General features: G+C 60.1%; 2 protein-coding genes across 5 annotated transcripts; one reads left to right on the top strand and one right to left on the bottom strand.

Moving 5' to 3' along the window:
- The first annotated feature begins 2,719 nt into the window (after positions 1-2,719).
- On the top strand, positions 2,720-9,591 carry AIP (aryl hydrocarbon receptor interacting protein). 2 transcript variants are annotated; one of them, XM_027045786.2, is made up of 6 exons: positions 2,720-2,958; positions 6,517-6,696; positions 7,910-8,098; positions 8,560-8,736; positions 8,831-8,964; positions 9,276-9,488. In XM_027045786.2, the coding sequence occupies exons 1-6, from the start codon at positions 2,860-2,862 to the stop codon at positions 9,346-9,348; spliced, it is 852 nt and encodes a 283-aa protein (XP_026901587.1). In that variant the 5' UTR covers positions 2,720-2,859; the 3' UTR covers positions 9,349-9,488. The 2 variants fall into 2 exon arrangements, with proteins under 2 accessions (XP_026901587.1, XP_026901586.1); XM_027045785.2 differs by having other exon boundaries at positions 2,721-2,958; positions 8,831-8,972; positions 9,276-9,591.
- Positions 9,592-10,248: 657 nt separating this feature from the next.
- PITPNM1 (phosphatidylinositol transfer protein membrane associated 1) lies at positions 10,249-24,162 on the bottom strand. 3 transcript variants are annotated; one of them, XM_053202847.1, is made up of 24 exons: positions 24,018-24,162; positions 22,405-22,523; positions 20,484-20,698; positions 20,281-20,402; positions 19,880-20,104; positions 18,086-18,412; positions 17,914-18,009; positions 17,724-17,831; positions 16,996-17,057; positions 16,653-16,903; positions 16,150-16,339; positions 15,959-16,066; positions 15,528-15,685; positions 15,234-15,439; positions 14,598-14,768; positions 13,787-13,951; positions 13,394-13,542; positions 13,166-13,276; positions 12,591-12,707; positions 12,279-12,427; positions 12,044-12,193; positions 11,780-11,963; positions 11,337-11,465; positions 10,249-10,701 (listed from the first exon to the last, which is right to left on the bottom strand). In XM_053202847.1, the coding sequence occupies exons 2-24, from the start codon at positions 22,480-22,482 to the stop codon at positions 10,438-10,440; spliced, it is 3,735 nt and encodes a 1,244-aa protein (XP_053058822.1). In that variant the 5' UTR covers positions 22,483-22,523; positions 24,018-24,162; the 3' UTR covers positions 10,249-10,437. The 3 variants fall into 3 exon arrangements, with proteins under 3 accessions (XP_053058822.1, XP_026901585.1, XP_026901583.1); XM_027045784.2 differs by lacking the exon at positions 24,018-24,162 and adding an exon at positions 23,479-23,685 and having other exon boundaries at positions 17,724-17,828; XM_027045782.2 differs by lacking the exon at positions 24,018-24,162 and adding an exon at positions 23,479-23,684.
- Between the last annotated feature and the right edge of the window lie 637 nt (positions 24,163-24,799).

Raw genomic sequence — 24,799 nt, 5'->3', positions numbered from 1 at the left:
AGAAACCATCTTAATTTTCACTGAGCTTTCAATTAAATTTCTAGATTGATATCAGGAGAAATCACAGCTTCAAATGTTAAGCTCTTCTAATCATTAAAAAAGTATGTCACTTCAGTTATTCGTGTCTTCTTTTATGTCCTTAAATTTTTTCACTCCGCAAAGTTCAAGGCTGTGTTTTTATTTCCGAAATGCTTTCTGACTTTTATTGCTCTCGTGAGTGGCATCTTATGTTCATGTTTTAGTGAGTTATTGTTGGTTTGAAGAGTGTTGTTAACTTTTGGTAGCTTTATTTTATATCCCTGCAACACTGAAGAATTCTCTAATTTGTAAAAAAACGTCTGCCCATAGATCCTGTTGGATTTTCTATGTAGATAGAATTACTCTCACAATTTCTTTTTCTTGGTTTATTATTAAAGAAGGCACTTGTTATGATGGACACTGGGTGTGAATCCCTAAATTCTACTCCTGAAACCAGTATTACACTGTAAGTTAACTAGAATTTAAATAAAAATTTGAAACAAACAAAAAAAGAAGTGTGAATACTTATTCCATCGTACGTAATCACATATGGCTTTTTATCATTCTGAGAAAGCTCCTCTTTTTCCCTAACTGTAAGTTTTTATCATAAATAGTCACAGAACTTCATCAAATGCCTTTCCTGAATATTTTGAGATAGCCATATGAGTTTTCTCCTTCAGGTCACTGATGTGATGAATTGCAATGATAGATACTCCTAATGTTAAACCATTCCTTTGTCACTGGAATGAGCTGCACTTGATCTTGATGCTTTTAATTTTTTTTCTGAAAAAAATTAATTTTTAATTGTGAGGAAATACCCGTAACATAAAATTTGCTATTTTAAACTTTTGTTTTGTTTTGTTTTAGAGACAGAGTGCGCGCACAAGCGGGAGAGGAGCAGGGAGGGAGAGGGAGAATGAGAATCTTAAGAATCTTAAGTAGGCTCCAGGCCCAGCGATGAGCCTGACTTGGGGCTGGATCACAGGGCTTGTGAGATCACGAACTGAGCTGAAATCAAGAGTCCAGAGCTTAACAGACTGAGCCATACAGGCGCTCCTACCTGAAACATTCTTACATGCACAGTTAAGTAGTGTTAAGTATATTCACACTGTTATACGACCAATCTCTAGGACTTTTGCATAATGTGAAACAAGTTCTATATTCATAAAACAATTCTCCATTTTCCCTTCCCCCCAGTCAACCACTGTTCAACTTTGTATGAATTCCACTACTCTAGGTACCTTATATAAATGGAATTATATTGTAGTTGTATTTTTTTTAAGTTTGTTTATTTATTTTGAGAGAGAGAGGGAGCAGGCAAGGGGCAGAAAGAGAGAGAGCGAGAATCCCAAGCAGGCTCCACACTGTCAGCACAGAGCCTGATGTGGCGCTTGAACTCAGGAGCCATGAGATCATGACCTGAGTGGAAACCAGGAATCCGAAGGCTTAACCGACTGAGCCACGCAGACGCCCCCGCCCCCCCCCCCCGCCCCCTAACTTGTCTTTTTGAGAATGACTTTCACTTAGCATATTGATGCCTTTTGATATACACTAGTGGATTCAATTAGCCTAATATCTCAATTAGTCTTTTCCACATCTACGCTTATCAGTAAAAATACTTTCCTTGTCTTGTGGTATACTTACCTGGTTCAGGAACAATCAAGGTTAAACTCACCTCATAAAATATATTGGTCAGCTTTTCCACTTTTTCTATTTTCTGTAACAATGTGTATACAATACAGACTACTTGTTGCTTCAAAATTTGGCAGAACTCTCCTATAAAACTTCCTGTGTTGGTAAAACGCAAAAACCAAGCAAACAAAGCACATTTCCTTTTCCCCTTTGAGGTCCCAACTCTCTAGGGGGACTTGTTGTGGGAAATGAATCACAGTAAATATCTGAAGCCTTTAGCACCTGGGTCAGAAGGGAGGGACAATAATCCTTCCCAGTTAGGAGGATACGATGAAGGCCCGGCTCAGGCCTCAAGACAGTCCCCTTACTGGGTTACCTTGACATTGGGAGAAGACTCCTACCGCTATTGTTCACGGCTAGTTTCCAGAGGCCGAGGGAAACCTCGTTTTAGCCCACAAAGTACCTCACTTCCCTCAGTTATGTATTTCCTAATATTTAATGCGCACCTACTGTGTGCTTGTCACTGTGGATTCAGTGGACGACACACTACTCCCGAGCCCACAAGGGGCGCTCACAGTCTCTTGGGAGTTTATTGTACTCCCAGGAATACTGAAGCCCTCCCTCCCTCCCTCTTACTCCTCGTTTTATTTTTTATTTTTCACTTATCTATTTTTAAAGAGAATAATCCAGGACGCAAAAGTCACCATTGTGCTAGAGATGCAAAAAGAAAAGGCCTGAAAAGAATACACAATAATAGTAGTTTTAGGGAGTGGCGTTATGGATGGGGTCCTCCCATTCTCCGAGCCCTGTAATGTTGTTCAACTACTACAACTTTAAACGGGCTGGCGGGGGGCCAGGCACACAACCACTCGCGAGGGCCGGTCCAAAGCCACACAAAGACGCAACTGCCAGGGACGCCCCGCCCCGCCCCGCCCCGCCCCGCCCCGCTGACCCTGGCCCCGCCTCCCTGACAGACCCGGTCCCTCCCCCAGAGGGTTTCAGGCCCCGCCCCTGGGTGACGCGCGCGCTCGGCCGCCGCGCAGAGAACCAATCACCGTCCGCTTCTACGTTTAGTCTCTTTTTGGCGTCCGCCCTCAGCCAAAATGGCGCCATCTCGGAAGTTGCCGAAGCTCTAGAAGTTGCCGAAGCAGGTCCGGAAGCTGCCGAACGGGTCCGGAAGTTACCGAAAGAGAGCAGCGGGGAAGAAGGATGGCGGATCTCATCGCAAGACTCCGGGAGGACGGGATCCAGAAGCGTGTGATACAGGAAGGCCGAGGAGAACTCCCTGACTTTCAGGATGGAACCAAGGTTCGTGCCTAGCCCCCTCCCCTCAACCCTTCTGCGGCGCGGTGCGCATGCGAGGCGGGAGGAGGCCTTAGGCGAGAGGTTGCGCATGCCCAGATAGTAGTGGCCGGTGACCCTACTGCTCACATGCCGAGCTCGACGCTGGTTGGTCTGAATTTCAGTACGGGGTGAATTTGGATACGTCTGCCTCGCCCCGTGGCTTGGCCGTGTGGCTGCATTGGTCGGGGAGGCCGTCAGTCATCGTAAGAACGTTGCAGGGGTTTGGCCTCCGTGTCTAAGCCGACCCGGAGCTGGAGGAGACCCGGAGCAGGAAACCTGGGACTTTGGAGGTGCCCCAGGACTGGGGAAGGGAGCCCGGGGCCTCCGGGTTGCAAGGTTGAAGTTCTTTTATAGGTAGGAGGGCCTACTGAAAACAGTTAAACCAGCTCCCATTGTTTAGATGGGAAAAGTGAGGCCCCAGGGCACGCAAACCCATTGAATATGCCCAGAGGTCAGGTCTGCCAGACGAGAGCCTTTCGGCAGTTCTAAGTGATGTTGCTCAGGACGGACAAGGGCTGGGACTAGGGCTCGGAAGGTAAAGAACCTACCACCCTCCTCCTTGGTACATCCAGTCCTCTTTGATCCCCTCCCCCAGACAACCTATGCCTCCAGGCTTCCGTGCTTCTGCTCATGCAGGTCCCTCCTCCTGGAGTGCCTTTCCCAGTTGCCACTTGTCTGTAGAGTAAGGAGCTTCCCAGGGGCAGCCCCTGGGCCCAGCAGAGCAGCCACACAGAACATGCACAGGGAGAGAATGATCAAAGATCCTGGCCTAGACTGAGGACACCACAAGTCAGAGCAGCTGTGAATGAACACACGCTCCTGGGGTAGAACTATGCCAAGGTTGGGCAGGTAAAGATCCTAGCCTGGCTCGGTGTGAGTGCCCTGAAAGCAGAGGGGAGCTGCATGGTTCTGGTGATCAGTTATATTGAGAGGGATCGCTTCTGAGCGGAGAGAAGAGGTGTGGGTGTGGATGCATGCTCCCATGGGCTGGGGGGTTGATGGCCTTGAAGAAGGTCCTGGCAAGGGAGATTCTGGATGGAATACACACCCGGAGGAGACACATTGTAAAGATAGTGAGATAGTGAACAATGGCATCAAAAAACAGGGACAGGTAATATTAAATAACAATCCCCAGGTTAGATTGAATGCTCCTAGTGCACTGTGCTAAATGCTACACAAGTTTATTTCCTCCCATTCCCACAATGTGGGATAGGTACTGTTGTTGACGTGGGCTTCTCTACCTATGTCCTGCCAAGGGTTCAGTCTTCAGATTTCTTCCCTCTGCACTCACCCCCAGATGATTTCCCCCAGGCTCATCTCTAGAAAACTCTCAAGCATCTGGGTGGCTCAGTTGGTTAAGCGTCTGACTTCGGCTCAGGTCATGATCTTGTGGCTCTGAGTTCAAGCCCCACATTGGGGTCTCTGCTGTCAGCCGCAGAGCCCGCTTTGGATCTTCTGTCCCCTGCCTCTCTCTGCCCCTTCCCCTCTTGTGCACGTGGTCTGTCTCAGAAATAAATAAACATTTAAAACATAATAGTAGGGGCGCCTGGGTGGCTCAGTCCATTGAGCATCCAACTTTGGCTCAGGTCATGATCTCACAGTTCATGGGTTCGAGCCCCACATCGGACTCTGTGCTGACAGTTGGAGCCTGGAGCCTGCTTCGGATTCTGTGTCTCCCTCTCTCTCTTGCTCCTCCCCCATTTGCACTCTGTCTCTCTTGCTCTCTCAAAACTAAATAAACATTAAAAAAAGTAAAAATAAGAAATTCTCCTTGCCTGGACTACTCCCGCATGTGTATTTCTTTTCTTTTCTTTTCTTTTCTTTTCTTTTCTTTTCTTTTCTTTTCTTTTCTTTTCTTTTCTTTTCTTTTCTTTCTTTCTTTCTTTCTTTCTTTCTTTCTTTCTTTCTTTCTTTCTTTATCTTTCCTTCTTTTCTTCCTTCCTTCTTTCTTTCTTTCTTTCTTTCAATGTGAAGCTATCTTTTTAATTTATTTATTTTGAGAGAGCACACACATGTGCACATGCTTGTGTGTGTGTTGGGGGGGGGGGCGGGCAGAGAGAGAGAGAGGAAGAGAGAGAATCCCAAGCAGGCTCTGCACCATGAGCCCGGAGCCTGGAGCCCAACTCAGGGCTCGATCTCACAAACCTGAGCCAAAATCCAGTAGGATGCTTGACCGACTGAGCCACCCAGGCGTCCCCCACATGTGTATTTCTGGCTGCACCTCTTCCTTAAACCTGCTCCCAAATGACCATCTCTGCTTGGATGTCTGGTCAGCAGCTCAGACTTCACCCACTGTGCCCAGGCCTTCCCCGTCTCAGTTAAGGGCCCCCCGACCTTCTGGTTGCTCAGGCAAAACACCCCCCAGTCTCTGCGGCCCCTTTAGTTCTCTTCGGTTCCACAAGTCTTCAGAATGCAGCCGGGATCTGACTGCTTCTCACCACCTCTCCCATTACCACCTTGGTCCAGGCCGCCGTTGTCCCCCCAGGCCTACTGTGGTAGTCTCCTAACTCCCCTTCCTGCACCAGCCCTCGCCTCTCTGCCTCCTTTTCTTATCTGGGCAGCCCTGGAACCCAAGTTAGATCCTGTCCTCCTCTGCTTGGAGCCGCCCAGAGTAAAGACACAACGTCCTCACCACAGCCTCCAGGCGCTGCGGGATTCATCCCTGCAGACCCCGGTGACCCCACAGTGCACCCCTCCCCTCGTTCACTCTGCTTCTGCCACACTTGTCTTGATGCTGCTTCTTTTTTTAAATGTTTATTTTTGAAAGAGAGAGAGAGGGAGACACAGAATCCGAAGCAGGCTCCAGGCTCGGAGCCGTCAGCGCAGAACCCGACACAGGCCGCGAGATCATGACCTGAACTGAAGTCGAAGCTTAACCGACTGAGCCACCCAGACGCCCCTGCCTTGATGCTTCTTGAACACACCACACAATCCCACTGCTGCTCTTTTGGCCTAGAAAGTTCACACCCCTTTGTACCCCAGCACCTGTCTGGTGTGCTTTCTTCTGTACTCTGTTCGGATCTCGGCTTAGGTTGCCTCCTCAGAGAGCCCCCCCCGCCGTCCTGTGTATAGATTCGCCCTGTCTTATTCTGCTGCATTTTATTTTCTGATCCATAACCCTTAGCTCCACTGTTTTGTCTGAGGCTCATCTCCTTCCTTTAGAAGTTCCACGTGAACTCCATGGGCACAGGGTCTTTTGTCTGCTTTACCTACTACTGTGTCTAGCACAGAGCTCAGGCACGAAGTAGGTGCTCAGTAAATATTTGTGGAAACAATATTTGGAGCCAGAGTGCTTGAGATCCCATCCCAGCCCGTCCCCCCCACCACCCAACCATGTGACTTGGGCTCCTTACTTCCCTCTCTGTGACTTAGTTTCTTCCCCTGGGTGGTGGGGTAAAGGTCAGGTGGTGACCCTCGGGCGAGCCCTGTCCCTTGGTGCTGTCTGCAGGCTGAGAGCCGGGCTTGTCCTTGGGGGCTTGGCGGGAGTGTGTGCCCTCACCTTATCCCACGTGTGGCCCGCAGGCCACGTTCCACTACCGGACTCTGCACAGCGACAAGGAGGGCACTGTGCTGGATGACAGCCGGGTGCGTGGCAAGCCCATGGAGCTCATCATTGGCAAGAAGTTCAAGCTGCCTGTGTGGGAGACCATCGTGTGCACCATGCGTGAAGGGGAGATCGCCCAGTTCTGCTGCGATGTCAAGGTACCCGATGTCCCGCACCTGCCTGTCGTGTCTGTGCAGTCATCCCCTATTCCCCATCCCAGGGCCTCTGCCCTGGTTGGGCCTCCTCCAACTCCCTCTAGGGCGCCATACCAACAGGACGTTAGGGTCCTGGCCTCTTCCGCCTTCTCCTCTTCATAGACAGACTGCAGCCAGGGGATTGCACATGACCCATACGACTCCTTCTTCGGTCCTCTCTGGCCCCTAATCATTGCCAGGCTAGACATATATAAGCTGTAGGGTCTGACCCCTGTCAGCTTTCCCCTCCCACTCACCTCCCTGCCTTTCCTTTCCATCCCCTTCTCAGCCAAGATTCTCCCTCATCCTTCAAAGTGAATTCCTGGGTTCACTACCCCCAGGAAGCCCTCCGTGACTGCCGGTGGTTGGCTCAACACCCTCCCCTGGATCCTCTAACCCCTTATGCCCTGCATGACCAGGATCTGGTCCTCTACCTGGGTCTGAGCTACAGCAAAGCAGGGATTGGATGTGTTTACCCGCAGCTCAAAATGCTCAGCACCGAGACTTAGGACATGTCTGCCGGCTGGATGTTACTGTAGCAGTCTGCCCCCGCTGCGGACAGTAGGGACTGTGAATGGAGCTGGTTGAACTGGGGAGTCTGGGTCCCATCATCTCAACAGCTGTTCCCAGTGAAAGTCAAAGGCCAGGTCCTCTATGCCTAGAGGTCTCTGCCGAGGGCTTTGAGTCGCTACCGTGGGCCCAGCCCTGAGATAGGCCCCGAGGCGGGTGGGGGTGGGGCGGGAGAGAAGGAAGAGACACTGAGAACAGAACGTAGGGGACCCTGGTAGTGGTGACAAGTCCAGCTTGTGGGCCACACCCCTAGGAAGACGGGGGAAGAGGCATGAATCCCGCTGAACTTGTAAGGGCAGGGAGCCGGGTTCACAGGGAGAGGGAGAGTGTGTGTGTGTGTTGGGGTAGGAGCAGTAGGTGCTTGGCTTGGCTTGGTGGCCAGAGAGTGTGGCAAGAGCTGGGGACCTGGCCAGAATAGAAGGCCGGGAGGCCCGAGGACTCCTGAGGGAAAGGCCCTCCTGCGTTTCAACCGGACTGGTTGCTGCCCCTCCTTGGGCTTCAGTGTCCTTTCGAAGGTGGCGGTGGGGCCAGGGGCTGGGCCTCTTGGGCCCGGTGACCAGGCAGCCCCTGCTGACAGAACCCCTGGTGCCCGCTCGCCGTTTTGCAGCACGTGGTCCTGTATCCGCTGGTGGCCAAGAGTTTACGCAACATCGCGGCTGGCAAGGACCCCCTGGAGGGCCAGCGGCACTGCTGCGGGATCGCCCAGATGCACGAACACAGCTCCCTGGGCCATGCCGATCTGGACGCCCTGCAGCAGAACCCCCAGCCTCTCATCTTCGACATTGAGATGCTTAAGGTGAGGGGCCGCCAAGCCCCAGGTGCCTCACCAAACCGGCCCTGCCTGGCCTCACCTCGGGACCTGGCCCTCCCGGCCTGCCTGGGGCTGCTGGGCTCAGTGGATGCACTGTTGGGGGCGGGTGTCGGGACAGGACAGGGGTGTTGGTACGAGAACAGCTGGCGGGGTCCCCGGCAGTCCCCGTGGGTGTCCCTCCTGGGGCCCCTCTGCTTCCACCCGTCTCTGTGAGGGTGGGGACTGTCCCCGTCTTGTTCACTGTTCTATCCCTGGAACCTCGTAGTGCTCGCCAGGTAGGAGGTGCTCCTAGAGCGTTTGTTTGTTGAATGGTCACCGGATGAGCAAGGGGCTCTGCTTCTGGTATTTAGCGTCCAGAGGCCCGGCCGGCCCAGAGGTCAGGTCTGCGGCCGGAGAAGCGGGGGTGCCCCTGGGGCCGCCCCCTGACTTGGCCGGCGCTCTGGCAGGTGGAGAGCCCTGGCACGTACCAGCAGGACCCCTGGGCGATGACGGATGAGGAGAAGGCGAAGGCGGTGCCGGTCATCCACCAGGAGGGCAACCGGCTGTACCGTGAGGGCCACGTGAGGGAGGCCGCCGTCAAGTACTACGACGCCATCGCCTGCCTCAAGAACCTGCAGATGAAGGTGCCGCCCAGAGGCTGTGGTGGAGGGGGCGAGGTGGCGCCAAGGGACCCAGCTCTCAGCGTCTCCTGCCCTCTCCCTGCCCCCCTGCCCCCAGGAGCAGCCTGGGTCCCCTGACTGGATCCAGCTGGATCAGCAGATCACGCCGCTGTTGCTCAACTACTGTCAGTGCAAGCTGGTGGCCCAGGAGTACTACGAGGTGCTGGACCACTGCTCCTCCATCCTCAACAAGTATGACGGTGAGCGCGGGGCACCGGGCTGCACAACTGGGTCTCTGACCGCCCCCCCCCACCCCTCCCAGCCGCCGAGCCCCTGCGCGAGCCCGCACAGATGTCCTCCACCCAGGCCTCCACTGGCCCTGCTGTGCCAGTGACCTATGAATGTGTCATGGGGTTAGAGGTGTGGTTGGCATCCTCAGGTCGGGAGGGCTCTGCCCCACGAGGGGCCCGTGGTGCCAGAAGGCAGGCCGGACGGCTGGCTGGCCCCCCCCCCCCCCCCGACTCATGCCTTCGCATGCCTGCTGCCCGCTGCTACCCCTGCAGACAACGTCAAGGCCTACTTCAAGCGGGGCAAGGCGCACGCGGCCGTGTGGAATGCCCAGGAGGCCCAGGCTGACTTTGCCAAGGTGCTGGAGCTGGACCCCGCCCTGGCGCCCATCGTGAGCCGTGAGCTTCGGGCCCTGGAGGCACGCATCCGGCAGAAGGACGAAGAGGACAAGGCTCGCTTCCGGGGCATCTTCTCCCACTGATGGGGCTCTGCCGGCCCTGCCTGCCCTGCGTTGCCCCCTGCTGCTGCCGCCAGCGCCCCTGCCCCTGCTCCGTCATGCTTCTCTGTATATAAAGGCCGTATTTATCTCTCCCTGGTCCTGCCGGGCTGATTCCATTGCGAGAGAGAATTTCCTGGTACTCGGGTGGTCTTGGGAGGCAAAGGATCGGGGTCCTCCCTCTCTGGGCCTCAGTGTCCCCAACAGAGATAAGGAGGATGGTCTCTGTCACAAAGGAAGTGTGTTTTGCTGGCCACGTGCCAGCTGAGGTTCCTGGGAGCCTTCAGTCTTCAGGGGGAGACAAAGGCACAGCCAGGGGGCTCCGAGTGAGACGGTCCCCCAGTGCAGCTCTCCCCTTCAGCCTCTGGTCCCGTGGCCTCACGGCCCCCGCTTCGGGAGGCAGAGGATTCAGTCGGAAGCAGAGTCTGGGCCCCCGCGAACTGAAAGGCCGGCCCAGGTCTGGAGGGCTGGATGAGGTGGGAGGACTATTCAGGAGGAGGCCTCAGGTAGGGAGGACACAGCCCTCCATGAGACCTCCAAGGCCCAGGCCCCCATCCTGGCCTCGGCTCTAACCTGTGTGACCCTAGTCACATCCCCGCCTCTCTGCCCTTCAGTGTCCCCATCAAACTGGAAACTGGGCTCGGTTGCCCTGTGGTACCAGACAGGTGGGCAGTCAGGTGGGATGCAGGTGGTTTATTTTCATGGATTCACACACACTGGAAAAGCCTCTGGGCCGCATCCTCCTTCCCCCCCCTCCCCCCGCCCCCCACCGAGGCTGGGTGCCTCCCCCGTGAAAGGGAGGTAACACCGAGGGGCAGACAAAGATGTAGGGTGTGGGGTTGGGGGGCCAGAGGTCTGGGCCCCCAGCCCCCCCCCACCGTGTGCCATTCGGGCCCCTCGAGTGCATGAATAAATAACTCCGGGCCACCGCGGTCCGGGCCTCACTCTTCGCTGTCCAACTTGAGGCTGATGCTTCGGGGCTTGCCTCGGGCCAGGGTGGTGGGCGGTGTCCCCGGGCTCTCCCGCTCCACCTGACTGGGCCCCCTGGAGCGAAGCAGCTGGCTCTGCTTGCGGAGGAAGTCCACGGGGGTGGCCCCAGCATAGCTGCTCTTGGCCAGGGCGGCTCTGGAGGGCCCCGTGGGGGCGTGAGGGTGGGAGCCTGCCTCCAGTTGGCCCAGGTGGGCCACGTAGCCGTCTGACAGGAACTGTGGGCAGAGACGGGTAGGGCTGAGGGCACTGCTGGTCTCAGGCCCACACGCAGCCTCACCTGTCCCCGTCCCCCAGGCTCGTGGGCAGTGCTGGCAGCATTACGGACCTGGCACAGCCTGACCCTGTGTCTTCTCTCAGCAGATAGGAACCTCAGACCGGGAGCCAGAGCACCCTGGCTTTCCTCCTATCTCTGCCCCTCTCTGGGCTTCAGTTTCCTGGGATCTTGGCGGGAAGTAACAGCGGCTGACAGTAAGCACCTACTCTGTTCCCACCCCCGTAGGCATTAAGTAGCGTTGGTGAAAGCTGTGGGAGTTGGTGCCATTTCATCACTTCCGTTCTACAGACAGGAAATTGAGGCTCAGGAAGCTCAAGGTCCATGGCCAGGGCCATGCGGGGGTGGATACGAACATTCAAGGTCTTGAGCACACTTCCGCCTGTTACCTATCCCTGCCCAGCAGCTTCGAGCTGTTCATGACTCCTGTCCTAGGAGGAGCCCAGTCCCCTGAGGCCAGCTGGCCTTTTTGGAGCCGCCCCCATCAGGTGCTTCTTCACAGAGGTGGTCTTCGTGGCCTCACACCCAGGCTCTGGCTCCCGGGCCAGCCCCCAATCCCAGCCTGCACTTGGCTCTCACCTGGCACTGAGCCTGCAGCTTCCGCACCGCACGGCCCACGATGTAGGTCTGGCTCGGGGGCAGGCCCAGGGCCGCGTATACGGCCACATCTTTGGGGGACCCATAGCCGGCCACGATGTTCAGTTCTACCTGTGGCAGGAGAAGCCAGTCAGCCACCCTAGGGCCGCAAGACTGGGGCGCTCGGCTGGGCATCCAGGGTCTGATTGCTTCGGGGAGGGTCTAGCGGGACGGAGGCGGGGCCACGGGGGTCCTAGGTCACCAGGACACTAGCCGGAGTTAGTCCAGAGGACTAGGGGCCTCTCGGACCACTAGGGGGCCGGGCCCAAGGGGCCCCTCTTGCCAGTTAGGGTCCCGGGCCCGTGGGGGTGGGACCAGATGGGCCTGCACAAGTCCTACAGCCCCAGGCGGGGACGAGGGCGGGGGCGGGCCCTCCCCAGGCGCACCTCCTGCACCAGGCTCTGCAGAAACATCGCCTTCTGGCGCAGCGGGTCGTGGGTGAGGCCATCGCAGAAGGAGACGACGCCGTGAGGAAAGTTGTGCTGCGACAGCCAGGCCACCACGCGGTGCTTCTGCATATCGGGCCGGCCCGTTACGTACACGATCAGGTAGCCGGCGTCCTGCCAGTGCCTGTGGGGTGGGACGGCGGTCGGTTCCATCTCCGAGGGTGGGGTCGGTCACCGCGACCAGCCGGGTGGCGCCGCTCCTACCTGACCACGTCCACTGCGCCGGCGCGCACCTTGGGGTCGCTGCCCATGATGGAGACGCTGGCGGTGAAGGAGCCGTCAATGCTGAAGACCACGGCCTCCGTGCCACGGGCCACCACGGTCAGGCAGCACTCGGCGTACGTGTGGTCGCCCCTGCAGCCCACGGACGGCGTGAGCGGCGTGGGTCGAGGCCGGCGGAGCCCCCGCCCCGCCGAAGCCCCGCCCGCCTGGCGCTCACCTGACCACCATGCGCACCGGGTAGACGCCGATGCCCAGCGCGCGCTCCAGGGGCACCGAGAAGGTGAGGCGGCCGGAGCTGTTGGTGACCTCAGTGCCGAAGTGGATCCACTTGCCTGACAGCGGCTGCGTCATGATGTAGACGTCCACCTGGTGGGGAGAGCGGGCGAGGGGGCCCGTGGGGCGGAGCCTGAGCGGAGGAGGGTCTGGGCGGGCTGTCGTCGGGGGTAGACGGGACCGAGAGTTCCCTGCGGGTGCGAGGTCGGCTCGATGGGGGCGGGTCTACCCGGGGCCAAGACCGCCGCGTCCTGACCTTCTCTCCGGTGAGCGTGACTACGTCCAAGGGCCCGTACATGAAGCGCCCGTTCAGCACCTGGGGGCGGCCCTCGCACACCACCGTGTCGCTTGCCCGGTGGTTGGAAGTGACATTCTGGCGAGAGGAGACGGCGTGAGACCGCGGCCGGGAGACGACGTGGATGTAGGAGCGGCTGCTGAGGGGGACCCTAGCCCAGGTGGGGGCGGGGCCTCTGCAGGAGGAGCGAGGCCCGGGTGGTGGGCGCTTTCCCGACCCCCACCTGAGGTCCCGAGTGCCTGTGTGAGGACTTCGGCTCCCAGGGAGCGGAGCCGTGACAGGACGGGATGCAGAGGATGAGGCTGGGTGGGGAGAGCTGGGATCCGAGGCCCCAATTAGCGGTGGAAGGGGAGGAGGTTCCTGGTTCCCAGGGGCGGGACCGAGACTCGAGGGGGCGGGGCCAGGACTACAGCGGGCTGGACGGCACCCGGGGAGGTCAGGTCGCGGGAAGGTGGTGAGGGGCGGGGATGCTGCGGAGAGAGGGCTGGGCCTCTCTCCCCAGAATCTCCCGAGGACCCGAGGGGGCGGGCACGTACCCGGATCTTGACTTGCGTGCGTTTGCGCTGCCACTTCTCTCTGGGGAAGGCCGGGCTGTAGATGGACGGCTCCTCGCACTCCGTCAGCTGTGGCTGCTCCTTCTCGATCACCTGTGCACGCGAGGCCACGTGACCCGGGGACCTGGGTCTGCCCCTCCTCTGGCCGGCGGCTCCCCATCCTTGTCCAGTGCTCATCTCCCACCCTGTATGCCCGATCCCCGAGCCCACCTGGCGCAGGATGAAGGCCACCACATCAGCCGACTCCCAGTAGCTGGCGTGGAAGAGGTGGGGCAGCGTGACGGTGGGGAAGGCGGTGAGCGCCTCGGGGCAGTACAGCGAGTAGTCAATCCGCTTCGTCCCCCACCAGCGCTCCAGGACTGCACGGCCACGTTGGGCAGGGAGTCAGGGGTGGCCCCCCACCTCGTGCCCACGTGTCTGGCCCCTGGGTACTCTTTCCTCCCTCTTTTCTGCCGAGCCTGCTCTTTGCCAAGCCCAGGGTTGGGTACCGGGGCCCCCTCATCCCAGAGCAAATGCTGGGGGGGGGGGGCAAGGGTGTTTCAGCTGGGCTTTGGGAGGTAGAATAAGGGTCCCCTCCCCAGGCTGGGGGGCTGGCTGACTTACTCTTAACCACTTCACTGGTGGTGCTGGGGGCAGCTGGCTGGGCCGGTGGATCAGTGCCTAACTCACTGCCCTTCCAGAAGGCACCGCTGGCAGAGGTGGGTGTGGAGGGCACCAACATCTCCAGCTCTTCCAGAAAGAGGCCTGAGTGGGTCTGCAGAGTGTCAGCTGGGGAAGGTGGGGCAGCCTGAGCCGTGGTCTGAGCCGGGCCGCCCTCCCGGCTTCCCATCTGAGGGTTCCAGGACAGCTTGGCCCTCACACATCCACCACCTTCCCTGCCAGCCCTCCCTGGTCAGGTCTTGGCTGAGGCTGAAGTGCCCTACATTTGGGTGGAAGTGAAAAGGGCCCGACAGCCAACTGTGTTCCTTCCAGAATGCCTGTCACCACCACCCCAGTGCAGTCCCATTTGTCTCATGGGGCCAAACGGGTACCCACTGGCACACCCACGTGTACATGCCCCATACCAATCCATGAACACAAGTGTATATGGATACACCCCTACACACAGATACAGCAGCCCCTCCACATTGCGGCGATTCTGAGACACTGGCACCCCGGTGCCACCCTGGCTCCTCTCTTTAACCCAGACATCACCGCTGCCCCCCACTCCTTGGCAGAGAATGTCAGAGGGTCTTGGGGAATCCAGACCTCACAAAGGGCCAGGGTAGGGCTCCTTGGTCCTGGAAGTGGCGACATGAGAGGCTACCAATGATATGGGAACCACCTCACATCTTCCTGGGGGAGGGGCGCCCATCCCCATCCCTCCCTGTTAGTGCCCTCCTCCTTCTCCCCTTTATCTTGGTTGGGGGCATACCCAGCAGCAGGGATGAGCCGTCTCCCAGGGGGAACTTCTGGTAGCGGGGCACGGCTAGTGGGGCGATAGCTTGGAACTTGGGGGCCAGCAAGGGCTCGAGGCGGGAGGCGCAGGGGTCGGCCGCGTGGAAGAGGTTATAGATCTGCTCACAGGCGGGCCGCATCTGGGCCACTGGTACCCAGAAGATAAAGGAAGGAGGAGATTCAGCTGGGCATGCTGGAAGGTAGGGGGTGTGGGAAGCAGCACCTGGCATGCTGGGTGACCCTGAACCGGCCCTTCCCAACCTGTACTCCCCAAGAGGTCACCAGAGTCCTGTTAATGTGAGACAGGTGACTCAGCTAAGAAGAGAGCAGACCCTTCATCTGCCGACGGGGTGCAGGATGAAGCCTTTCCTCCTGCCAGTCAGACCCCGGCTCATGCAGAGCAGCGTGTGTGGGCCTGAGTTCCTCCTGGTGCGCTTTGGGAAACTTGGCCTTGGCAAGTTTCTGGGTCTCGGGTTCCCCTTCTCTAGCCAGGCCGTTTGATTTGTTCAGTGAGGTATGGCAACAACACCAGCATCTCGTGGGGGACGAAGGAGACGGCAGAGGGACAGATGAAGGAAAAGGCGTGGCTGCCACCCCCACCCTCAGGGCTCACCCTCCAAGGCGGGCATCACGGTTTTGCGCAAAGCCAGCACCAGGCCCAGCGGGGAGCCAAAGAGGAAGAAGCCGGAGACCTTGAAGTCAAGGCGGGCGGCGCTGGTGGGGCCATCAGGAGCCTCAGAAGTGGCAGCAGGGGGGCAGGAGGCTGTGCTTGCCCGCCTGGGCTCCCCGGAGGAGGTGGCGGAGGGGGCCGCCTGCAGGCTGTGGGGGGAGGGGAGGGGTGCTCAGTGCTGCTGCCTCCATGGCCCAGCACAAGCCCAGGGCACGGATGATGGGGCAGGAGTGTCACCTGTTCTGAGCACCCTCGGGCTCAGGACTGGCCATGTCGCTGGGGGTACGCTGGGCAGGCAGGGCTGAGGGTTCTGGGCTGGCCCGTCCCAGCCCATCCACCCCATCTGCCAGGGGGTCCCGCACTGGGCCGACCTCCGGGGAGAGCAGCTCATTGTTCTAGACAGAACAGGGGACAAAAATATCCTTAGGGTTGGAGACGATTCGATTTCTACTTATTTGGAAGCGAGGAGAGAGGCTGGGAGGTTGGGCAGGGACTCAAGGAAGGAACTGGGGCAGAGCCCAAGAGGGGACAGAGCGAAGCAGCAGGGAAGCTGCCCGAAGAGAAGTCCTACTGCGGGGAGACGGTGGTGGTGGTGGTGGGGGGGACCTAGAGACCTAGAGCTGGAGAAACAGCCCCCTCCTGAGTTGGCAGGGTCCGGCCACACTGACCATGCTCCCTCGGCGGCTGCTGCCCCGGCTCCCGGTGCCCGCGCTGGCACTGTGGCAAAGTGCGTCAAAGCCCAGGATTCCGCCCACGCCGTCTCCAATCAGCACCACCTGATTGGGGAGAGCGGCGCCATCAGGAGGACGGACGCAGGGCTCCAGCGGCAAGCTTCCCTGGAACGTCCCCGACCCCTGACCTGCCCGCAGAAGCCGGCACCCTCCGACGAGCGCAGGAAGGCAGCATAGGCCTGGTTGGTGCGGGCGATGACGGTGGCCACAGCGCCCTGGTATCGGGAGGATGAGGTGGCCAGCAGTGGCAGGGCAGCCAGTGGAATGTGGTCCTGGGAGCGGGACAGGCTGTCACCGTCGTGGCTGTAGGGGCTCAGGCTGGAGGAGGAGGGGCGGCGGGTGGGTGGGTGGGAGGGCCTCCGGCCCCTCCACCGCCCCCTCCGAGTCCCCTCGGCCTGCTGGCAAGTCCCAGCTCTGCGGCGCCTCTGTGGGGAGCATCGGCACCGAGGGGGCCTTTGGGATGGAGCCACTGACTAGAAACTGAAGTGCAGCCGGGTGGGTGGCTGGCCTCCCCGCCTCGCCCCTCCCCCGCCCCTTCCCTCGTGGGCCTCTTTGGTCCCGGGAGCCCCCGGTGGCTATCTGCACCTTGGAGACCCTGTGTGTCCCCCGCCCTTCCGCCCCTGACCAGTACTTGGAGACAAGGGCATAGGCGGCCGCGCAGATGGGCGGGCAGGGCACCAGACGCAGCGCCACGTGGCCCAGGGCCTCGGGGAAGTGGACTCGGGTGACGGCCTCAAAGGCCAGGCTCAGGGTCTGCACGTCCGCCTGCTTGGAGTTGGCGTCTCCAGGGCCTGAGTCCAGGATGTTGCCGCTGTGCAGGATGAGGAAGAGGGCGTGCACGGCGCACGCCTCGGCGCCCAGCTCCCCGGCTCCGTCTGGGCCCTGTGGGGCACAATGGGGTGCCCGGGTGTCAGAGCAGTAGCCTGCCTGGTGTGGGGCAGAACTGCAGACGTGGGGAAGCCGGCCGTACTCACCTCTGAGTCCCTGGGCGCTCGGGCCCCATCCCCGATGTCTTTGGTGGCCTCGCTTCCAGAGTCTATAGGACGGGGGGTAGCCAGTGAAGGAGACTGAGGGGCCTGCGGGGGTCCCCTCATCCGGCACTTCGGGTACCCTCACTTCGCTGTCTGCCTCTTCCTCTGACCTCTCTCACCAGACTCTCACGGGGCATCTCACGCGGCCGGGCCTTTGCACGTGTTCGTCCCGTTGCTGAGAGGGACGCCTCCTCCCCACATGCCCGTTTGCCTGGAAAACTTCTAATCCTGCCCTGTCCAATATGGTGGCCACTGGCCACAGGGGCCTGTTTAAATGGGAAGGAATTAAAGTACAACACAAATCGCAGCTCCTCAGTCTCACGAGCCACAGTTCAAGTGCCGGAAGACCACATGTGGCTGGCGGATGTCCGTCACGGCTGCAAGTTCTGTGGGACGGAGCTGGTGCAATCCCTCAAAGTCCGGCTCACATCTTACCTCGCCCGTGTCGCCTTCCTGGCCTCCACGTTAATTCCTCCACGTTTTGTGCTATGTCTGAACTTGGAGTCCATTCTAAGCCCCCATCTATCCTTGCTCACCCGCCCATCGTTCACCTGCGTGTTCAATGCACACTCTCTCTGGATTGGCGCTCAACTTAGGGCCCCATTAAGCTGAGGGCTGGGCGGTGCCGAGTGCCCCCTGCATGCAGGGCGCTGGTGGCCGGCAGTCTTTACCTGGGGGCCCCTCAGCCTCCACGGGGGAGGCAAAGGCATCAATGAAGTCACTGGAGTTCCACTTGGTCATCTCCTTGGGGAAGACCTCGTCACTGTCCGAGAAGCCTTCTAAAAGGACAGGGCGCCGTGTCATGGGGCAGTAGGAGCCGCTCAGGGACACCCCTGCCCCCAGCAGGGCTCTGGTGCTGACCGTGGGCATCAAAGAACTCCTCCTCGGAGCTGTTCTCAGAGTCTCGGGCGATGTTCTGCATGCGCCATTCGGACAGGCTCTGGGGAGACACGCCCCCTGCAGGGCCACCTCAGTCTCAGCCTGGGGTCCGGCCCGAGGGCGGCTCCCTCGCTTCCCCGTGCCCCAGCCTCACCTCCATGCTGGGATGAGTAGGACGAGCGGGAAGATGAGGACCACTGCTTCCCAAAACTGGCATCGGGCGAGGCATCGGGGCCGGAGGGTGCCTCGGGCCGGTCGGGGGTGCCAGCATGGCTGGCCGCAGCCCGGGCCTCAGCACTAGGCTTCCCAGGGGCCTGGGCTTCGGGCCCCTCACCGCCCGTGTTGCACTTGGCCATGCGCTGTGCCAACATGCGGGCAGTCTCTTCCTCCAACGCCCGGATGTCAGCCATGCTCAGCTCTGTCCATTCATCCTGCCAGCACCAGGCCTGGCGGTGGGCCCGTAGCATCACTCGACGCAGACCTGGAGGTGCCCGGGCGTCAGAACATGGCCCCCCGCGCCCCGAGCCCGAGTTTCCCTGCCACTGCCCCCCCCCCCCCCGCCCCGGGCAGCAACATTCCCAGCCCTCTACAGTGGGTGATGGCTCCCCTGGGCACACCACCCACCCAGAGCCACGGAGTAGGGCGAGGCTGGTGCCACCCAGGAGATGGGAATAGAAACTGGAGCATTTGCCTTCCTGCCCTGGCTCCCTCCCTCTGTCCCTGCCTCTTTCGTGCCTCTGGACACCCCAACTCAGAGCACAAACCCAACCCCAACACTCTGGGCAGCTGGGACCAAGGCCACTTCTCGCTGTCTTTCAGCTGGCTTCCTGCTGACTTCTTCCGAGAAGTCAACAATTAAGGCATTAACAGTTAATGAAATTGTTGATAGTTAATGAAGGTGTGAATAGTTAATGGAAGCGTTGGCACTTAATGAAGTTTGTAGTGAAAGATGATACCCATTCTGGGATGTTTTCATCTTAAGCGGAGGAATAAAGTTAGAAGCTTCAATATCTACGAGAGAAATTAATAAGGGTTGGATTATAATTATAAACTCCTGGAAGGAAATATATATCGGAATCTTACTAGCGGGTATCTGTGGGTGATTTCATTTTCTTATTTGTGCTTTTTGGTATTTTTACAAATGCAAGACAAGGAGCCTGGATTATTCTCTGAGTTCCGTTCCCTCATTTGTAAAATGGGAATCGTAGCTCCCACTCTGGAGGGGTGTCAGGGCGTTAGAGGAAATCTTGCATGAGAAGTGATCGGCAAAGGAACTTGCATGTTGTGAATGCTCAGTCGATGTTAGCTCTTGATACCTGGCCGGGCCTCCTGCTCATTCACAGAAGGGAAAACAAAGATGCAGAGACGCAAAGTAGCTCAATAGAGGTCCCGTGGAGCCCAGGCCCCCAGAGGCCCCCATCCGGGGTTCTTGTACCTGCAGGCGGCCCACCCTCAGACCTGGGGGATGGGGCAGGGCTGAGCTGCAGGGGCTGTGGGGTTAGCTTTAGGAGGGTGAGAAGGGGAGCTGGGAGCGGGAGGGACCCCAAGAGGATGAGTCAGAGTCACAGCCTGTACTTCTTCGTGTGTTGCTGGTTAGGGCTGCTGACCCTTCCGAGAGTTTCTAAGTCTCCCCGGGCCCGCAGAACGTTGGAGAATCCGGGAAGCCTCATGGATGAGAAGCAGCATCTCTGAACGTCAGAGCCTGCGTGGACCTCAGAGCTCAGGTCCCCAGCTTCTTGCCCTCCTGACTCTTACCTCCACCTCAAGGCTAGGCTCCCCCGGCCCCCAGCCAGGCTGTGCTGTTCCCCTCTGCCTCAGTGCCACCATATCAAGTGGAAACGATGGCTTTATGCTTCTGTGTCCCCAGTAGACGGGGAGCATCCCTGGCTCAAACACGGGGGCCTGGTGCATGCTGGGTAAAGGGAGCCTCCTGTGGCTGGGTGCTCACCGACATCGTGGATGAACTGCTCGATCTTGGCCTGCATGCCCCAGTAGCGGAACTCGACCTTGCACAGCTTATAGGCACACATGAGGGGCCCGGTCTGGGCCGCTGTGCGAGCCCAGTCATCGGCCAACGGTCCCCGGCCAGTCTTGGCCGAGCGGTACAGCCGGGGGTCCTCTTCTGCTTTGTATTCTCCTGGGGCCACGGCGTCCCGCACGATGTCGATGGTATCTGAGGGGGTTCCAGCGGCACTGAGCCACACGGACCCCCTGCGTCCCTGCCACCTCCTCCCTGCAGCCAGGAAGCCGAGGCCAGGACAGAGACTGGGACTTGTCAGAGGCTGCCCACTGAGGTGGCAGGTGGCCTGAGAGGGGCTCTAGGGTCCCCTCACTGGCCCCAGGCCTCACCCAGGATGCGCTGTCTCCTCTCTGCTCCACTCAGGTTGAAGACATTTGGCTGCTGCCCCCCGTCAGGCAGGTAGTAAGTCTCTATTTCAATGGAGAATTTCTCCACAAAGGGGCAGGTGTACCTGGGTGGAGGGCAGGGGTGGGGTCACTACTGTGCCCACCGGGGCTGTTGTTATAGCCCCAGGCCTGCCCCACCCACTCACCGAGTTCGGGTGTAGGGATACGCATTCCAGGATTCCTCTTCCACCTGCAGGGCGGCCTTGGGCAGCAGCGCCCGGAACCAGCCTGGGATGTGGGAGCCCACGTGGTACACCTTGTGAGTGTATTGCCCACTGCCGCCGGGCCCGTCCGTGTAGGGCCGGTTGGCCAGGATCTCCACACCACTGCCCTCACCGCTCGACTCCTCCCGACTCTTTTTCTGCACCCGGGGCAGAACAGAATGGGCAGCTCAGCCTCAGCTGAGCTCCTGGGGTCCCCAGCTGAGCCTGGCCCCCTGCACAGTGCTGGAGCCCTAGTCCCAGCCTTCCCACCTCCCTGCAACTTGACCCTGGCCCCCTGCAGCTCCCTGGGATCAGGCCCACAGCTGCTGTCGTCCTCCACAGGGCTCGCAGCCCAGCACTCACTCGTGTATTTATTGTCTGCTCTGTTCCAGGCATATTGGGATTATATTAATTGGGACCTGTTGATGAATAAAACAAAGATCCCTGCCTGCCCTGCGGGACTTAAGTTCTAGTGGAGGGGGGGGGGGACATAACAGAAGCCAAGTGACAGGGTATATTAGAAGTGGGAAGTGTTGGGGCGCCTGGGCGGCTCAGTCGGTTGGGCGTCTGAATAGGGCTCAGGTCATGATCTTGCGGTTTGTGAGTTTGAGCCCCGCGTCGGGCTCAGTGCTGACAGCTCGGAGCCTGGAGCCTGCTTGGGATTCTGTGTCTCCCTCTCTCTCTGCCCCTCCCCCACTTGCGCTCTATCTCTCTCTCTCTCTCCCTCAAAAATAAATAAAAATATTTAAAAAAAAAAGAAGTGGGAAGTCTTATGGGAAGAAGAAAGTGTAGACTAAGGTAAGGGATATTGGGTTGAGATTATGGCATATTGGCATATTGGCAATTAGGGCAGGATGATCAGGGAAAGCCTGAGAAGATAACATGACCACAATCTGAACATGACTTAAGTGGGGGAGGGTAGACGGTGGAGTGCAGATGTGGGGTGGGGGGAGCTATTCAAGGCAAAGGGGATGCCAGTGCAGGCTCCTGGGGTGGGAGTGTGTGGCATGTGCTCTGGGGGCAGCAAGGAGGCCAGGGAGGGTGGGCTGGAAGAATCAGGGAGATCCTCCGAGAACCTGACCCCAGTCCCCTCCCTCCCCGAGACCCCAATATGGGCCCCTGCCACACCCCTTATAGCTTGAGAGCACTCAGATACGGCCCTTTTACAGCTCTGGAGCCTGAACCTGGCCCACTCAACCCCCTGAGGCCGGATCCTGGCCCTCTTGTCTCCTCAGACCCTGACCCTCATTTCTGGGGCCTCCCTGAGGCCTTGCACCCACCCTCTTCTCCCCCTGAAAGCCTGCCCGGCCCCATGCTTCTCACAGCCCAAGTCCAGACCCCTACCTCTTGGATCCCTGCCTGCCCCTCTCTGTCACAGTTTTGGGGTCTGGTCCTCACCCCGTTTCCCTGACCCCCTGGGGTTGTCAGGACCCCCTGGGGACCCGCTTCCAGTCTTCTCTACCACCCAGCACCCCTCCTCGCTCCCTGCCTCTCACTCTTGCCTCCTCAGGTGCTCCTTTCCCTCCCGAAAGGGGTTACATTCTAAGGAGGATTAAAGGAGATCAGAAGTGGGCTGAGCGGCAACCAGCCAGCCGGGCCGGGCACTTGGGGGATGGGGAGGCACCACCAGGCCCTTCTGTCCCTTTTCCCACCGCCGCCCCCCTCCCCGCACTGGAAGGGGGACTTTTCTGTCCTCCCCTAGGCTCTGAGTCCTTCCAGGCCCCAGAGCCGGGCTGGGGGGTGGGGGGGGTGGGGTTAAGGCGGCCCGGCCCCTCGTCCCAGGTGCGGCCTGCGCGCTCCTGCCGTTACCCCATCACGAAGTGTGCCCCCCCCCCCCCAGGCTCCTGCTGCCTCCCGCCCTCACCTGGATCATGTAGAGCTGGGCCACCTGGTACTCATCCAGGCTCATGGGAAGCAGAATGTGGTACTCCTTGATGAGCATCCTGAAGGTGCTCGGCCGGCCGCGCGCGGCCTCCGCTCCGCCTGGCGCAGGGCACGGCGCGGCAGTCAGTGCGGGGCGGCGGCGCGCGGCCCCGAGCCCTGCGCGCGGGCCGGAGGGCTCCGGCCGCGGGACCCCATGCCTGGGCCCGCCACGGGGGAGGCAGAGGCGAGCCCGGCGCCGCCGCCAGCCGCAGCGAGGCTGAGCGCTGACCTCTTTTCCGCGCGGCCCCCGTCCCCCCCCCCTCACCGCCCGCCCGTCGCCATGGCAACCGCGCGCTGACGCGGGCCCCCCGGAGCGGCGGGCGCGGGCCGCCGGGCTAGCGGGCCGGCCGCGCCAGTGTCCTAAGCCCCCTGACACCGCATCCCTCGGGGACCCACCCCCGGGAGCCCCGGTGCCCTCCTTCCCGGCCCGCCTTCCACAACCGGCCCCTCGGGGCCCGCCCCCTGCATCCCTTTCCCCTAGTCGGTGGGGTCGCTTGCCCCCCACTCCCAGACATCCACTTAGAACCTTGTCCCCCGGGGTGTCTCCGCAGAGCAGCCCCGTGCGCCCCTCCTTGTAACGTCTGTCAGTGTCCTCCCACCCCCCCGCGGCCCACCCCCCCGAACCTACCTTCCAGGACCAGATAACTAACCCCTCCGGCCCCCAGATCTGCCTTCCCCACTCTGCCCGGCAGCCCAGTCCTCGACTTCCCCGCCTCAGCATCCTTCCTGGACCCCCGGCACACGTCTGTGCAGCCACCCCATCATCCTTCCCGGGGTTGACCCCTCTTCGAGCTGAGGCAAGAGTCGCTCCGCTGGGTATCCCACGGGCCCCGACCCTGGGAGACCCGCTCCGCCCGCCCGCGCCCCGGTTCCGCTGCAGGCACCCCTCCCACCTCCCCACCTCGCACCCAGCGAGCGGGCGAGAGGCCCCATTGTCCCCACTTCCCTCTGCTCCCCGGCGTCCCCGTCCCCTGCCGCGCTCTTGGCCCGCCCGCCCGCCGACGTCCCGGCTCACCTCTAGTCTAGAGCGGGCGCCCCTCACCCCGTGCGGGCGGGGGCGGACGGGCCGCGGGTCGGAGCCCGGAGCACCCCCAGCCCCAGCCTCGGGTTCCAGCGGTGGCCGGACCCTCTGAAGGCGCAGCGCGGGCCCATGGCCCCGACCTTCCTCCGGGTCCGCCCGCCGGCGCCCCTGCTGGCCCTCCCCGCCGCCCGCCGCGTCACGGCGGCCGCCCCGCCCCTTTCCTGGGCCCTGCTGCCCCTCCCCACTTCAGCGGGGTCCCGGCGGCCCCGCCCGCGGTGGAGGAGGGCGGCCCCTGCTTCCTTCCCCCAAGGCGGCAGGGGAAGAGGCAGTTCCCCAAACGCTGGCGCTTTTACTCCGTGTTCTCTGGGATCCCCTAAACACTTCCTATCTCCACCCTGGCCCAGCCCTCCTGTGTGCCTTGGAAACATGGCTGGACCCATCCCCATTCTTCCCAGCCCTCGAGCCCGGGACCCAGGGCAGGGGAGATGCCGCGCGGCCTCCAAAGTCTGAGGAGAGGCTGGTCTAAGACTTGCCTGTCCCTAGGGGGTGGCGTTCCAGCGCCCCGGGCCTCTAGGGTCATTCAGCTATACACTCAGGCATAGGACTGCAGTCACTCCGAAGCCATGGTCTAGCCCCTGAATGGGGCCCCGTGGCTTTCCCCACTGATACCTTCCGGGTCCACAAGTCTGGCCAACCAGACCCTGGGCAAAGGCTGAGACACCTGAGGGCTGGGCTCACGGGGCCACACCCAGCAGGCTAGAAGGTGCTGGGACAGTGGATGGCAGCACCGGGCTGGGTCTCCCCCATTTCGGAAGGCAGTCCTCTCCCCTTGGCTCTCCTTCCCAGGTGCTGGGGGGAGGGAAGCAGCGGTGTCCCCTCTCCCCTGAGGAGTCAGGATGTGTTCAGAGCCTCTCATGGCTGACTCGGAGTTTAAGATGTTAGGGCATGAGGGCAGGCGACCGCCTGGCTCACATGAACTGACATTTCCACCCTGCCAGACATCACTGCCAATCCAGAGAAAGAAGCCTCTAGGCCCAGGCTGCCGACAGTGCCCTCCAGCTGCGGAGGCTGCCAAGGCCCTGCGCTGCCCCCTGGTGGCACCATGTGTAGGAGGGCAGGGCTCCCAGGTACTAAAGTTCAACCCTTTCCACAACTGGCAAGGCTGAGGGCAGGAGAAGGGCAAGGTCCCAACCCATATCAACCGACAGCAAGGGCAAGGCCAGGCTGGGCTCAGCTGCCCTCTCTCTCCCACCACTGCACCGGCCCTTTCCCCTCTGTAAGTCTCCTCTTTCCCAATTTCTGCCTGGCTTGGCAG

The sequence above is a fragment of the Acinonyx jubatus genome, chromosome D1 (genome assembly GCF_027475565.1).
Source record: "Acinonyx jubatus isolate Ajub_Pintada_27869175 chromosome D1, VMU_Ajub_asm_v1.0, whole genome shotgun sequence".
Classification (NCBI taxonomy): domain Eukaryota; kingdom Metazoa; phylum Chordata; class Mammalia; order Carnivora; family Felidae; genus Acinonyx; species Acinonyx jubatus.
Note: the sequence above shows the minus strand (reverse complement) of the source record. Positions and strands in the feature narration are given on the sequence as shown.